The 17,484-nt window shown below is 29.8% G+C and overlaps 1 protein-coding gene across 5 annotated transcripts in view; it reads right to left on the minus strand.

Annotated features, from left to right (window-relative positions):
• Positions 1-14,125: 14,125 nt before the first annotated feature.
• Positions 14,126-17,484, minus strand: part of LOC136089200 (uncharacterized) — a 52,659-nt gene continuing 49,300 nt past the window's right edge. For all 5 annotated transcript variants that reach the window (XM_065814927.1, XM_065814929.1, XM_065814928.1 and 2 more), the window contains one exon: positions 14,126-17,484. This exon is cut by the window's right edge and continues 2,306 nt beyond it. In XM_065814927.1, coding sequence (XP_065670999.1) covers positions 14,233-17,484 — 3,252 coding nt within the window. In that variant the 3' untranslated portion in view covers positions 14,126-14,232.

A 17,484-nucleotide genomic window follows, 5' to 3' on the forward strand; every position in this document is an offset into this window, starting at 1 on the left:
GTTTTTTGTTTACAATAACTTTTTTTTCAGTAAACGCTGTTTCATATTGCTTGCAGAATTGACTTAAAAATAGATCGTATGAGTAAGCATTATTTGATTGCAATACCAGATTCTAATGAACGTTGTTTTTTAAAAGGTTTTTAAACTGTTTTACAGAGTTTTCATTGATCTGTCGCCAAAATACGGTAGTTTTAGAAGGAATATTTTTTTTATTATGTTATTAGTAACTAATGATGTTGGGAAATGATCTGATAAGTCAGTTTTGATTATACCTGTTTTAAGACGGTTATTATGAAAGTTATTAGTTATTATATTATCAAGAAGTGCAGAAGAGTTGTTAGTCACTCTAGTTGGTTTGTTTATTGTTGGAATTAAGTTATTTTATAGAAGAGTGTTTAGAAAAATGCTTACATTATTATTTGAAGCATGTTTTTTTAGGTCAATGTTTAGATCCCCAGCCAAAAAGACATGATATTGGGTTTTATTGATAGCTGTTATGAATGATTTAAGACAAGTTTTAAATTTTTTAAAGTTACCTGATGGTGGTCTATATGTCGCGTTTACAATTATGTTTTTTGTGTTTATATTTTTTAATTCAATCTATAATGACTCACAATCTATTTCATTCACACAGAGATCGTTGCGTAAACTATAATTAATTGAGTTGTGGATAAAAATACTTACGCCCCCACCAATAATAAAATAACGTGGTTGGTGAACTGATTTGTAATTAATTAGTTCAAATTGCGCATTTTTTTTACCACACCTACACCTAGTTTCCGTACGACAAATAATTTTAAAGTAGGCAATATTTATAGCGAATGTAAATATTTTTTATATTAAATGCATTATATTCCTTATTATATTTCACTTTCAAAATGGTTTCAACCACCTCTGTAGCTTATTTAGTTCAAAAGATATAAGTGTTTAAATATTTTCAATTCATAGACTTTTTATGAAATATTTTCTTAAAGTATCTCGTTAAATTTTTTGCACCCAAAAAAAAACGTTTTTTTTTTTTTTTCTTGCATAAAAAGTTCCGTAAACTAACTTAAAATAAAATTTTATTAGAAATTAAATTGTAAATTCAAATTATTTGAATAATTCATAAGTAGAATTTTTTGGAGACGTACCATGAAATAGTCAATTAACAGTATAATATGTTTGAATATGTTATACATTTTTTTGTACAAAATAAATTTTCAAATGTTTTAATTTATAATACGTTAAGCGTAACAAAACTTTGATGATAAATATTAACTTAAATTATTTTTATTAAAATAAATTAATTTTATTTTTATTTTAATAAATTATCAATTGAACAGCGTGGACCCAAATAAAACAGGCCGAAAACGTCAAAATACGTACAAAATAAACATAAATCTAAAATATATTTTTACACAAACAAAAAAGATTTTAGTCAACGACTTGTTAATAATTTCAGTATTATTATAAATTCAAAAAGAGATTTAACCGCTTATAGTCTACTGTTTCGACTAATTTATTGTTTTCAGCACCTACGATAATATTTTATGGATAAATTTATCGTAGATAAAAGATATACGATAAATTTCTATTTTTTAATGGGGTTAGGGCTTGTAACTTTTTTTGAAAATTTTGAAAACAATGAATGAAAAACTCGTTGAATTGTTCTATTTTATTGTGTTTGGCTTAATTTGATTGTGTACTCTCGAGTCCATAATTGAAGGGGGAAGGGGGGTTATTAATTTTTGAGAAACTTTGCCACCCACCCTAAGCTTATTAAGACCCCCCTCCCGTTTATTAATTTTTTACTTGTTATTAACAAAAAAATGATATCTAAAAACTAAAAAAAAAAATCAGTGAAAATCAGCTTTAAAAATTAAAAAATATATACTAATTACTGATAAGTAATAAAACTTTCAGTGTAAATTCTGACCCCCCCCCCGTTTATTAAATCTTGACTAAACTCCCCACCCCTACCCACACTTTTATTACCCCCCTCCCTCTTGTATTAGGAAATTGAGAGTACATAGATTAAAAGATATGGAATTAACATAGCTTAACAGTCATGGAAATACTTATACGGATTATCTTATCTATCTATTTGTCTTAAATTTTTTAAAGATGTCTTAAATCGTTTTTTCTTCGAAATAAATTATCGCACTATTTATGTACCCAAGTTTGACTATATGTTGCAAATTATTTGAACACAGAAATTTCAATTTTCAAAATTCATTCAAAACTTTGCAGACATCATATCTGTAAATTTATGCAATTTTATACATAATTTGCCTTGACTATTCCGTTCATAAATTAGACAAAATTGTCTAACTTACTTAACGGAGTGCACCAACGAGAAGGTAAGCTATAGGACTTTGCACTCCATCAGTGAGCTATCATGTTGCCTAAGGTTAGCCCTCCATTTCTGGATTCTTTCCTTTACTTGATAGGCAGTTCATGTAATAGTAATAGTAAATTAGCCTTAGGTTAGCCCTCCATTTCTGGATTCTTTCCTTTACTTGATAGGCAGTTCATGTAAAAGTAATAGTATTTTTGCATAAGCTTTTTTTTTTTTTAATAATAATGTGCAGTTAAGCTGCAAATAAACAACAACAAATACACAAATTGGTACAGACATACATATCAGATATGATTCATACTATTTATAAAGATAAAAACCACTGAACTCAAATGCAGTAAAAACACTTTATTGGAACATAACAATAAAATAAATAAGATTAATATATACTATAACATTATTCTAAATTTACATTAAATAAAATTACCTTGCAATCCTAGCTAGAAAGAATAAGATCACCTTTTTCAAAATCAATTAATAAAGGAAATGACCATACTTCATCAGGTTCGTTATCATATTTAACAAGGAATGTAGTTTGTCTACCGTTTAATTGAGATACTTCATGAGCATCTTCTCTAACACGATGTTGTATAAAAAAACCTACAAAATCAGATGGATTGTTAATAAATTTTGATGAGTGCTTTTTTTGTTGCTCTATTAATTTGTTTAGTCTTGCATCTTGAATTTTTTCCATTAATTCTTTTTTTTTTTATTAATTCAATCGGCAAAAGTTGTTCTCTTAATGTTTTTATCTGTGAGTTAAAAAAAAGATTAACAGAAGATAGATCAGACATTGTTGATTTAATTGATGTCATTAACTTAGCAAAATTAAATTCTTTTTCAGTGGCTGAGTTGCTAAAAACGTCACAAACGTCATCTACTATATTAGTAAAGTTTTGCAAGACAGTTGCCACATCTTTTCCAACCACTTCTGACAAACCAAAAGATAAAGTTTTCCCACTGGTTATAGTAATTTGAAAATTTTGATAATGCTTATGGTATTTCTGAGTACCATCACCATGCAAACAATTGCCTATATTAGAGTTTTTATTTGTCAAATTATTTTCAAGCATTGCTTCAGCAACTTGAAATTGACGTAAAATTGAAGCTTCCTGCATTAACCTACATTTTACAGCGGCTGATGGTAGCCTAGATATGTTCTTTTTTGCTAGTTTGTTTAATACTACTTTTATGACTCCGTTGACACTATTCATACTCATGTTCATTGAAAGAAGTTTCATGTTTCTCGAATGTCGTCGCTGTATCTGCCATCTTCAAATGTTATTACTTCCTCGTCATCTAACAAGAAACCAATTTTTGAAGTTCTTGATTCTCCTCGTTTAAAATGTTTGTCTTATTACATAACGAAACAACTTCATCCTCTAAACTTATAACATCTTTCATATTGCAGCCATTAATATATTTGGTTTTATTTTGCAAAATAATTTTTAAATCACTTTTTCTTGCAGCTTTATTTTCTCATTTTTCAGAAATGTTTATATCAGAATTTTCAAGAGCTGAAGTAATATCTTCTTTTTTTTTTTTTAATTGCGATATTTTATATTTTGTTTCATTTTTTAATGAATTTTTTTCATTTTTTTTAATTTCCAGTTGAGTAATACGACATTTCATTTTTTTATTCAAATTTATAACATTAATTAATGTATTTTTGGACTTTAATAGTTCTAATTTGTTTTCAATAATATTGAGCTTTTCTTCTTTTTCACAATAAAGTTTTTTAACATTGTGTAGTTCACTTTCAATTAAAGAGTTTTTTGAAATAAGTATTTGCAGATTGCTTGACATATCTTCAAAATCCTTTAGATGCTTAAAATAATCAAATTCTAAATCCATCATCGATTCAAGTTTCCTCTTTAAATTTTTTTTTTTTTGAGCATTTTGTTTTCACTGATAAGGATTGTTTCTTTACAAACTTCAGAACTAATAGATGTATTATTAGGAATATTTGTCACAGGTGGAATAAAGGCTTCACTTAATAACAAATCCAACTTTTTATTTTTGCGTTGTTTCTTTAACTTTCTGATATTATCAACTAATCTGTTTATCTTTGTAGCTAATTGTTTTTTATAGCAGAGGAGCTGAACATTAAAGTCACTGCAAAATTTACAATATAATGCATTGTTAGAGGTATCTTTAAACGTTAAATACCAATTACAAATTTCTTCATTAAACATTTTATCTAAACTATTTTTTCATAAATCAAGTCAAGAATATATATAAATTTAAATCAATCTAAACATCATACCTAAATTGATATCCAAAAATTTAATGAACTATAAGGTTATTTATTTATCAAAACAATCATTGTTTTGATAAATAATTAACCTTATAGTTAATTAAAATTATTGATATCAATTTAGGTATGATGTTAAGATTCACTGTTACAATGAAAGTAAGTTTTAAATAATATATACAATGTTATATATAAAACTTACAGGTTAAAATAATAATAGATTAGTTAAAATAATAAAAAACTTAATGATAAATATACAGATGATTTAATTAACAACACTTTGAAAACTTTTTATCTACTTATCAGTAAATAAATAGTTTTATTTATTTACTGACTACAAATTTTTACCTAAATATAAAATTAGAAACAAATTACTTCACTGAAGTAATTTGTTTCTAATTTTATATTTAGTTTATATTTACTGAAGTCTTCAGTAAATGATTTAATAAATCTTGTTTTGAAAGTTAATAATAAATACTTATCAAAAAAGTTCAGCTAGATATATCAACTAAAATCATACTATATCAATATCAGCATTAATGCACAATATCATATGTATAATAATGTTCAATAAAAATAACAGATCTTTTTTTCCATATTGAAGATTGAATGGTAGAGCAATTAAGAAATCCGCAGAAAGTTATCACTTAATTAAGCGCAGTGCGCTTAATAAGACGGGAGTAATACTAAAAATCACTTTAAAGAAAACAAAAAACCCACCCTATATAAATTTTTTTAAATCAAAAAGTATGTACATAACAAATAAATAGCCGCAGAACCTATTTTCACGTGATTCCAGATGAACTATCTTAATTTACTTGCATTTACACAAAATTGAATCATTTAAAAAAGAATAACTTTTTCAGTTTAAGAGAAAACTGTCGGCATCACATAAATAAATGTTTTACGTTCTTTTCTGAAAAATAATACATCAATATATATATGTTTATAATTAATTTTCATGGGTGGGCTTTTATTCTTCGACACCTACATAAAATCATTTCCTTCGTATTTTGGACGAAGTTTTTCAATATCAAACCGAAAGTTTTTTTAGTAACTCTATGTCTTTTTTGTGCTCAGCGAACATTTCCCTAAACATATTTCTTATTTCGCTAATGGTAACTCCCATACTCAACAATTAAATTGATAACAAATGTTAAATTATAAGACTTGTTTTAAAATTTCTTGTTTTAAGAAACAAATATCCTACCCTGCAGTTTATTTTTAAAAACAATATATATATTTAAGAAATAAACTATTTAATATTTATAGAAATAACCTTCTTAAACTATGCTCCATAGGTTCACCATTCTGCTGAATTCATTGCAGCCAAAAAGTCTGATGGAGTCTCATCCGTAAGCATTTTTTCAAACTATGACTTATAACATCAAAAATTAGCCAGTATTCTGGTAAAATATACAACTCAAGACATAGTAGCTGGTCTCTATCAACAAAAAATGCTTTCAGAAGGATTTCAGCTTTGATTCTATACGTTTTTACACCTTTTCGGACCTCGCTTTGTTTTTAAATACAGAACTTTTTGCAATTTTTTTAATGTGATCTCGGTCAAAAGATGCTAACGCCAGCACCAAACAACTCGGAGGTTTTACTATGAGTTAAATTTCACCTCTGCAGTAGGCTTATTATACATCTGCCAATAGTCATGTTGATCTTAAAAATGTAAATTAAAAATAATGCAATGTAGATAGAATAAGGTTTAAAATGACATTTGTAAATTTATTTTTGACAAGATAAAATCAAAGAGTTATTTCTATTGATTTTATTTTTATTATATTTCTACTGATTTTAAGAAAAGTCTGTCATTAGAAAAAAAAGTTAGTTTAGTGTTATTTTCTTTGTATTTTGCATTGCAACCATTTTGCAAACCATTTAAACAACTTGTTACTTTATGTTATTTATGTTACTTTATGTTATTTATTTAAACAACTTGTTACTTTATGACACAAATTATTACTAAATAATAAGACTAAAATATCAAAACGTATGAAATTAAGTTTTACTTTAAAAATTGCAGAGTCAGAAAAGTCACAGGTCAAAAACCATTATGTGATGGAGAGATAATGTAGTCAGCCATTCTATTGATCTCTTTAAGAATTTTATTACTCAGAATAAAAACCTGCCTAATTTTAGAGAAATGCAACTTGAATTTCATGAAATTCAAGGCGTGTGAAACAACTTCATATTTGTTAATTTTCACCTAATGGTCTAATTTTTTTCTGCAAGTTCACAATAATCTTTGCACTTCTCAAAAGTCTAAATGTAAATAATTTTAAAATTAGAAACTAAATTTAAAGTGATGCAGTTTTATTTTTATCTTACTATTTTTTAACCTTTTATGATATAAATAGTTTATTCTCCAGCGAACAGTTTTATTTACGAGTATAAGAAGCTCTCCGACATGGTGGCAGAAGGTAAACAAGAATTAATGTTGGCCAGAAAACTTAGCTAATCTTGTACAAACTCCTTTTAAATAGCCAGGGCTTGAAGTGGGTAAACTGTATGATATAAAAAGCATCTAACAATATTATAATTGCTGTGGATTGGGCCTCAACGATATCATCTTTAAAAACCACAATTTTTAACATAAAACTCCAGATTGTTTGAAAATGCCCATAAAAACTCAAAAAGTGTAAAATTGTTAAACTTTAAAATAGTGGCACTAATATAAATAGTCATCGAAAATAAGAAATAAAAAAAATTTGACTAAGAAAACAATACCTTTGAAATAATTTGTTCATGAGGATTAAAATGGGTTAGGCTACAAACCATCTCAACAGGTATTGCCTTCACCATGCAAGATTACCAAAAAAGAGCCTGGAGAACGCCCAATAACATTCAGGAATATAATAAAACAGACTTGCGAGATGGAAAGCAACAAAAAAGGATCACTGAGTCTGCCAACGAATGGCCAGTAGGAAACCTACCTCCTCAAATCATTGATTTATCGAATAACATTACTATTAGCATTAACAATATATTTAGTAGCTTTTATTTGCAAGGTTTTTACTTAAGATTAGTACATGTACTATTTGTAAACTTCCGTGAGTGTAACAACTATTTTAGAATATATGAGTTGATTGATTGATTATCAGTAATAAAGTATCACTACAGAACAACCTCACTCTGCCCGTTTCATTAAATATGTTCAATAAAATAAAGCATTTTAAAATCAAAAAAATGAATATGTGTTGAGTTGCGGCAGTTGCTTTTGCTATTAAATTGCGGTCAATAGTTTTTTTTACCGTTTTTAAATTTTTGTTTAAGGAATTATATTTTTATAGTTATTTTGGTTAAGCAGTTTAGAGCTGCTTAGGGCAGTTTAGGGTTGTTTAGAATATGTTTAATTTTTGGTGCGATTTATAGGATAGACAAATCTTGAAGATTTAGGTATAAACATTGAGATAGGGTCGCAACATCAACTAACGAAGGGTCCGTCGGAAAAACTACCTCCTCAAATCGTTGACCTATTGGCAACAAGACCTCTATGCTAATACTTTTACCACGCAAAATTACCAAAATTTAGCCAGGAAATCTCCCCCAACAACATTTAGGAATATAACAAAACAGACTTGCGAGTTGAAAAGCAACAAAAAAGGATTACTGAGTCTGCCAACGAAGGGCCAGTCGGAAACCGACCTCTTCAAATCATTGACTTATCAGTAATAAAGTGTCATTATAGATCAACTTTACACTGTCCGTCTCATTAAATTTGTTCATAAAAATAAAATATTTTAAATTCAAAAAATGAAATATGTCTTAAGTTGCGGCAGTTACTTTTGTAATTAAATTGCAATCAATAGTATTTTACCATTTTTATGTTTTTGAGAAAATTTTTGTTTTGAAAGGTGATATTCAAAAGGGGAGTATTGTTCTGTGATTAAGTTTGAGTTAGGTGATTGTTGTTTAAGTTAAATTTAAGTAAGTATTTTTTCAGTGTTCTGAAAGTAGGGTTAGTTATTGTGTTTTGTGTTTGTAGTGTTCTAAATATTATTAAATATCTATCATTAATGATATGTAATATTAGTGGTTTGATATAATTTCCCTTTGAGTTTAACGTAGGCCTGGTTTGAATAAAGGAGTTAAATTAGAAAGTTAGGAAGAAGTAAAAAAAGATGGTACAAAATCAAATACAAAGTGTGCAGGGTGTGTATATAGTTATTTGTCCAAAGTAGTTGTTGCCCAAGTTCCGCATTAAACCAAATTATATTTCTTTTTTTTTTGCGGCTGTTTTTTGGGTTGTACTTTAAGTTTGCTATTGTTTCGCAGTGGAAGCTATTACAGTTTCACCACTTATTAGGAATCATCAGACCGTCATAGTCTTAAGAGAAGGAAGAAATGTATTATATAAGTGCAAGGGAGCGCTAGATAAATTATGATATTTCGACAGATATCCAGTATTGAGAGGTGATGTTTAAGAGGGGATTATTATTCAGTGATTAAGTTAGAGTTAAGTAAGTGTTGTGTAAATTAGATTTAAGCAGGTGTTGTTTCAGTGTTCTGTAAGTTTGTGTTAATTATTGTGCTTTGTGTTTGTAGTGTAACATATATGAATATGCGCATATATGTAACATTTATGTATATGCACATTCAAATATGCAAACACATGCATATGCAAGTATAAATAAACTTCTGTGAGTACTACTATGCATAAAACAGAGAAATCAGGTTACGGAATGAAATTGAGGAGGGTTATTCGAATATAAATGTATGCTCACATATGCATATGCACATACAAATGTATCTGTATGAATGCTATTATGCATAAAACGGAGATCTATACATGCATCCACATATACAATTGTCGGGTAATGGAATAAGGCTAAGAAGGTAAGAGGGTAGGGTGTGAGAAGGTAAGTTCGTATATAGATGTATACATATATATATATGCAAACACACATAAATGAAATACACACATAAAGTACATACATATATACGCACACACAATTTCCAGATAACGTAGTTGGACCTAGGGGTTGAGTATGAGGGGATTATTAATAGTTTTAAGTTTTTAGGGTGTTTTTGCTGTAAAGGTTTGAATTAAATCCTATCGATATTATAAGTCTTGCATTCGAAGTCTTCTGCTTTAGTGTCTCTGTAATAAAAAGCGAGAAACATCTTTACTTCAAGACACTTGCACAGCATCAAGACAAACAGTAGCCATTTTTTTAAACTGATTATTAATGAAGTCTATACGAGTGGTAATGGTTAGCAATGGAGTTATTTTTTATAATTTTGTTCTTATGCAAAACAGAGCAGCTGCATTTGATTTAAAATTTGTAGTTATAAATAAAACTTTTTTCACTACCTGAATACCAGAAACATGATCAAAAGTTGCATCGTCAGCCGAAACATAAACCTTTTTCAACCAAAGCCAAGTAAGAAGTTTTACAACCATGCAAGCACGCAAATTTCATTTATGGCAGTTTTATTACAAAACGCTGCTCTCAGAATTGCTGCAAACTTTTACATATTACTGTTCCAACAGTGAGGAAGTATTTAAACTCACTATAATGCTTCATAAAAATGAAACAAGTATGGAAAAGAATATGAAGCCGATTTCCACGATACCTTGGAATAATACTCCGTGGTAGATACACCTTTTTGGATCACCTTTAACGTCTATAAACCTAAATTTGTTCATGGCTAAAACAGCTTTAACTGCCATACAATCATTTTCAAATAATTGACAACTCTCACTCTCAAGAGGCGCGGTTCAGCTCATTTAAATTTTTACTGAAGGTTGCGAAAACTTTGCCTATAGTAAAATGGTTGACTGTAACTCTGTCTGACATAGTGTTAGATATATTTTAAATAATTGAGTTGCAGCATTCATTAAAGCTACTTTGGTAAAAATCTGAATAAACAAATTCCGAACAAATGCAATCATTTAAAGTACATATATGATTTTCATAATCACAAGCTGTTCCTCCTGGTAACAGATTTAGAGCAATAACCTGACATTTATCTTTAGGTGTTAAGTTAATGCTAATAATGTGGACACCTTCTTGTGTTGTAGCATCAAACCCAAGAGTAAGATTAAAAACATGCATAGCTCAATGCCATGTTTACTGCCAAGTTCACAAGCTATTTGCTCGACAGTACTTCGATGAAGAATATAACTAAAAATAACACCCATATAATGTCCTGTTTTGCTCATAAGATATAGAATGTTACCTATTGGTGCATTACACAACAATATATTATAAACTATCATTCTTATTTGTAATTAATATATTTTTTCATCTTATGGCATAATTATATTTTTTTCATTTTAAAACTGGAACAAATCATTCTCCAAAATAGCAATTACCCAATTATATTGACAATACAGTTGCTAACTATATTTCAATTATTTAATTCAATTATATAGTCTATATTTAACATCATTACTTTTATTACTCATACATCCTGCCTCTCTTCCGGGCTTTTGTTATACACAGATTGTATAACAGAGGCCGAATATTTTAACATTTAGCATTGCTAAAGTCTAAAATTGTTACCTAATTGGGGTATAGTTTTAAGGTGTCTGGGCATGCTTTTTTTTAAATAAAATTCGGTATATAGCAGGAAAAAAGGTTTTTTAAATGTGAGACTATATTAGAAAAATGATACAGCATTTCTTTGATATATGATGTCCAAAAAACAAGCATTTTTTTAAAAACAACTAAATTCATAATGAATAAATATTTGCATCAAAGTTTAAAATTAAAGTTCCATATTACTAGTATTTAAAATATTCAATTTCAAAAAAAGCAAAACAAGTTCAAACACCACTATGTAACTTTTCAATAAAATTGAAAAAGCGTGATACAGAATTTGGTCGAAAAAAAACGGTTCCGTATTATTCCAATTTACGCGTAACGGTTAATATATTAGGGAACGCAAGCCCTTGCTATTCACGGAAAGGTTAAACATAATTCAAACTCTCTCATGTTACTTAAATTATTAGCAGACAGTTCTCTGGAACTAAAGAAATGGTTGAATCGTCCTGAATTGCAAAAGTGACTTCCCCCTGAAATTGAATTCAAAATCCTACAACATTTGCTCATGCAACGCTTTGTAAGCTATGCGAAAGTATAAGGGAATCACAATTCTATAGTTAGATAACCAATGAAGCAACGCATATGTCCGCGAAAGAGCAAGTTTTTATTTGCATTTTGTGTGTAAATGAAAATTTTAAGATGGAGGAGCTTTTTATGGGACTTTACTAAACCGAGAAAATAAAGAGCGCAACTTTGTTAAACTGTTTGATGGATGTTTTGAGTCTATTTAGCCTGTTGATTCAAAATTGGTGGAGCCAATGCCTTTACGAATTGTCTAACATGTCTGGAAATACCTATGGATTGCAGAATTTAATGAGGGAAAAAGAAGAGCGAGCAATTTGCGTGCACTACCGCGCTTATAATCTCAACTTGGTAACACAAGATTCTCTTGAAAATCAAAAAGAGATTAGGAGTATAATTTAGTGTAATCATTTATCGCAATTGCCAAGTGTTTCAAAAACGCCTGGAATATTTAAATAAATTTTTAAATGTAGAGGATGTAAAAGGTGGAACATCACTGCGCCTATTTTGTCCCACTTGATGGACCCTTAGAAAACCGTCCCTTATATCAATTACGAGCAACTATTCAGCCATCATCAGATGGTTAAAGGAGTTTGAAAATCAGTATGATAAAAATAAGTCAGAAGCAGCAGACTATCTGGAATCTTCTTGTAAGTTTGTCAAATTTTTCAAATCGGAAATTTTTGCATGATCTTCATGATCATTGAGTATGTTAATACTGCACTACAAGGTAAATACTGTTTTCATTCAAAGTGTTTTTTTTTTAATTATATTATTTGAGACAAATAATAATATTAAACTTTTATTGAAAAACATTTTAAACATGCAGCTCAAATTTTGCAAAGCAAAAATTACCATCAACAAGCTTAAGGTGGTGTTAAAAGAAGCCCACAATGATATTTGCTTCAAAGTTTTATGTGATGTAGCCGTTTTACCAAGAGAATAAAGTTTACTTGAAAAACCGCAGATGCGATGGAAACATAAAACTACATCTCAATTTACTGGAAGCGGAGTTTCATACTTTACTACGACTCCAGAGGACCATAACCACCAGCCTTACTATGCATCTCTGGATTGAGTTATAAAGGGATTTGCGACCCGTTTTGAACCGACAGAGACCATTAAACATTTATTAAATGTAGAAAAATTAATCATTATTCACTTCTTGGATATAGGACTCGTTAAAGCTTTTTATAAATATGAATTTGAAGATTATAGAAGGCTGAAACTGGATTGCGATATATTCGTGGATCATTCCAAATTCAAGAACATTAACTAAATGATTTTAAATTAGTTTTGAGCAAACTTGTAGACCATGATGGCGTCCTTTCTCAATTAATTCCACAGATTCCTGAGTTTGTGAAACAGGTGAAGATTTTACTATGTAGACCTTTCACCTCCTGTACGCGTGAGCGCTTTATTATCTTTGTAGGCTAATCTATTGCCTTTGTTGGCTAAAAACTTATTTGCGTTCTACAATGTCTCAAGAGCGATTGAATAATGTCACTTTCTTGCCATTTACCATTAATTGCCATTGCAATATTGGCAATACTATTGATCTTGATTGATGAGTTTTTAATGCGTGCCACCATAAGTGTAAGTCTATTTAACTTAAGAAAATAAATTCCATTTCTATGCTTATTAAAAAGAGTTGTTATTTCTTATTATATGTTTTTAACATCTACCAAATAGTTTAAGCCCCATCCGGGAAAACTCTACGCATATTGCCTACTAGAGCAGGTTGAGCAGCTCTGGAAACTTTAGGCAATATCATTTAAAAAAGAATCAAAAAATATACTTTTTTCTTGAAAAATTTTAGCAGGTTAAATTATTTTTTAAATAGTGAAAAAATTATGTAAATCCGACGCACCGTTCATGAGATCTGTTTGATTTAGTAAAAATTGCTTAACGAGCTCCTGTAAAATAATTTATTTCTAAAACTGTTACTGGTTTTCATTTATTGAAATTAAATTAAGGATCGACTTTATAGACTTATGGAAACTTTTCCTACAAAAAATGTTTTGATTTGGATAATTTTCGCGAAAACAAAATAATGTGCGTAATTACATACCTCAAGTCAAAAATCTTTCACCTGTAAACAAATGTTTATAATTACAATTAAAGATGAATAAATTATATTTATATCAGACAAGGTTGTCTTGAAAATTTTTCATAGTTTAAGAGAAATATTAATTTAAAAGTTTACCGAATTTTTTTGTGTTTATGGAAATCATACCTTGAAGATATGTTGAACCCTATTCAGTTAAACAATAAAAAAAAAAAAAAAGAGTTATTTTAAATTTTATTGGTAAGCACTCCTTTTTTTAATGACAAAAACGTTGCCTCTCTGTAAACGAAAAAAATTGGTTTTTTAATTATTTTTTTAATTTAGTTTTTAATCCTAATAATGAATACATGGTTTTCTACAGTAAAAAATTACGTTAATTTCATAAAGTTATTATTTAATATATATTTTATGTAAAAAAGTTAGGCACAAAAATATAAAGGTTCTATTTCAATATATTTATTTAGTAGACGTTTGCATTTCTTTTTTAATTTGAAATTCTTTCAATTTTTCTCACTGTTTGTGAAAGAAGATTTGTTTGTACTAAACTACCGAAATTAATTTCATATGTATCTTGACGAGGAGCGCAGCGATACAAAAACCTTTCATTTGTATTGCTAGTACCGCTTTTGAATATTTTATAGTGTTCCTCTAAATTGCCTTGGACTAAATTTTCAAAGTCCTGCCAGCTACCATTTGAATCTAAAAATCGCCACGTATAGGTTCCATCATACGGACACATTGTTACAAAGTCTCGGATAATTTTTCGCTGATACCCCGTGTTGGTATTAATTTGTATCATTTTCTCAAAGTCGATTTCATAATCCTGTGGTCTATCAATTACATATTGAGTAACTCCCTTTAAAATTAACTTGTTTTTTTGTGAACTGTTTAGAAACAGAGTGTAGGCTTGCTCCAGTATTTTCTCGTTGGCCTGCGAGTATGGTTCATACTTTGTGCCATCATGCCATTGCCATCTTGCTATTTTACTATAAATTTCAACTACTTCACTTGGAGAGAATGCTATTTTATGGGACAAAGTCATTGGGAATAAACTTTGTATTTGTTGACTATGATCTCCAAAATTAACTATTAAAATTGGTACGGAAAAAACATGCTGATTGTCTATTGGGTTTGCTACCACGTAGCAAAAATTTTGTATATGTTTTGAATGATTTCCATTTAGGATAAACGAAACCAGCATCATTTTACCACCCCTGCAATAGCCGTCGGATACACCAGCTGTGACTCCAAAATATTCACCAGAACCGTAAGCTTGTCCTGATCTTTTTTTTGGATCAAATCCGTCTTTGCATATTGGATATATGGCTTCTGTAGAGGTACCGTGCCATGCAAATATTCCTCGACTTATCCAGTTTGTATTTTCGCTGATATTAAGGTTTTTTAATCCGCCAACAAATTTCTTTACGAGAAGATTTTCGGTGTTTTGGAAAAACGGATTAGCTTGTGTTTCAATAATTTTTGGCATGTTGGGGGGCCAATTATTGTCAAGCCAAATCCTGGACTCATTTTTTAGTACCTCAATAATTTCTACTAATGATTCGTTACCCTTAATAAGAGTCTCAAATTCCCTACAACTTCTACCCATATGCAACTCGTTATCCGTTTTACAGTAAATGCAAACCATTTTATTGCATTTCTTACACTTTGAAAAACCATTTGATTTGTGTATCAATTGGCCACAGTCAAGCGGACAAAACTCGTACTCGAAAGAATATTGACCTGAGGACTTTTGTTGTAAAAAGAACTTTAAACTCTTATTCACAAGCGAATTTGTTTCGGCTTTGTTTTCTCGATTAATAAAGTCGTCAATTTCAATTGGAGTATTGCACAAATTGCACACCAATGGATACACATCTGTCTGGTCAGACACAGATTTTAAGCAGAACTCGCACATCCGATGACCGCATATGGATAACGACTTGATTTTTTGGCTGCCACCACATATTAGACAGCCTTTGTCGATATGCAGGTTATCGAAGCGTTTCACAAGCTCGTTGACTCTTTTCTCAATAATCCGTTTTACATCACTCTCTCCATTATTAGGATTGACAACAATTTCAATGTTCCCTTTAAAGTAGTTGACTTCTGCTTGGTCTTTGAATGCAGACTTAATTTTTTCGAGCTCGGATGCACCTAAACGATTGTTTTGAAACATTAAGTCTTGTCGGAGCGTTAGGATTTTCAAATGGTATCTTGGCAGGAAAGCATCATACGCATCAGCTATATCTCGCATGAATGATCCAATTGCGCTCGGTTCTCCATAGATTAAAAAAAAATTATTGGTTGATTGTATTAATTTAACACAATGTTGCTTTGGCAAATCGTGAAGGAAACGCTTTGTTTTGAAGAGCTCTTTAAAAAAACTGGTTCGAGTTGGATCATTTTTGAACACAGAGTTGAGAGTAACAGGATCAAAAAACTTTTTAATATTTTGATATAAGTCTACATTTATACTTGGCTTCTGATATTTGTATTGAAACTCAATAGTATTTTCACGTGCCGTTATAATTAAACTCTCGTCATTTTCATCTCTCATCTGCCCGAAGTTTAAATTATTCAAAACTTTCTTTTTAACATTGTCCAGATAAGACTTGCTATAAATATTTTTTGCTGATTCAATTTTGATTGATTTTTTGTTTTGGGATCCGGAAATGTTTATTTTTAAATTCGTTTTGAGCAGGTCACGTTTTTCGAAAAACAAATCGGCTTGCTCAACTGAGCTACATTCAAATTCCCACATGTACTCATATTCTGTTGCGGGTTCGACAATAGTGGGTTGTTTAGTCACGTTTCTCACACCATTTTTGCTTGGGATAGTGGCCGTAAAGGGTTTACATAAAGGCAAAAAATTAGTTAAAGCTTCTTGAGCGTCCTGTAATGTTTCGTATTTGATAAATAGTGTGGCTATGCCGGTTGACAACTTTGAGTTATTAATTATTTTATTGTGGCAAATTGCTTTTGGCTTATTTAAGTTCAAATTTTTCACATCAAAATCTCCAGGTAGATGTTTAATTTTAATAGTGTATGAATTTTTTGAGGTAATTTCTTTTAATTTTAATGTAGCCAAAGCATGAAAAGGAGAGTCAACATTAAGAGCACTTTTGATTAATTCTTCATCTGGCTTTTTTGATGAGTTAGCTTTGAACACAAAAGCTTTAGACGTATTTTTTGATACTTTGACGCTTTTCTGAAACTCTAAGTCAGCTTGGCAACGGTTTAAATTTGCCTCATCTTTGAAAACGAGTCGCACATGTTTATATTCAGGATTGTACGTGTGCAAAAGCAGATCATCGAATTTTACAGCTGGAAAGTCAACAAAAAAGTTTTTCTTAAATTCAAATTTGTTGCTGTAGTTGAGATCGTAAATATCCAGAACAAGGTTCTCATCGACTGGTATAATCCTGGTACAAACTAAGCCTGCTTTCATAAACACCCTGAACTGAGATTCGTAATAGAACGGCTTCTCTTTATCATAATTGATCAGACGTTGATACGCCTCATTCATTCGTATACTAGCAATGCTTTCCACTTGTTCTTTGAGCTCAGTAGGACCATAAAGCTTATAATTTTGCAGATTTTTTTCGTATATTGTCGTAACAAATAAAAACCTATTTGGTGGGTCATCATAAAGATGATTCATCCAGTGCTGTTGGTTTAGACGGCTATTACCATTATTTGAATCAATTCGACTTGACGCTAATAAGGGTCCCACATT

Source organism: Hydra vulgaris, chromosome 13 (genome assembly GCF_038396675.1).
Source record: "Hydra vulgaris chromosome 13, alternate assembly HydraT2T_AEP".
Classification (NCBI taxonomy): Eukaryota; Metazoa; Cnidaria; class Hydrozoa; order Anthoathecata; family Hydridae; genus Hydra; species Hydra vulgaris.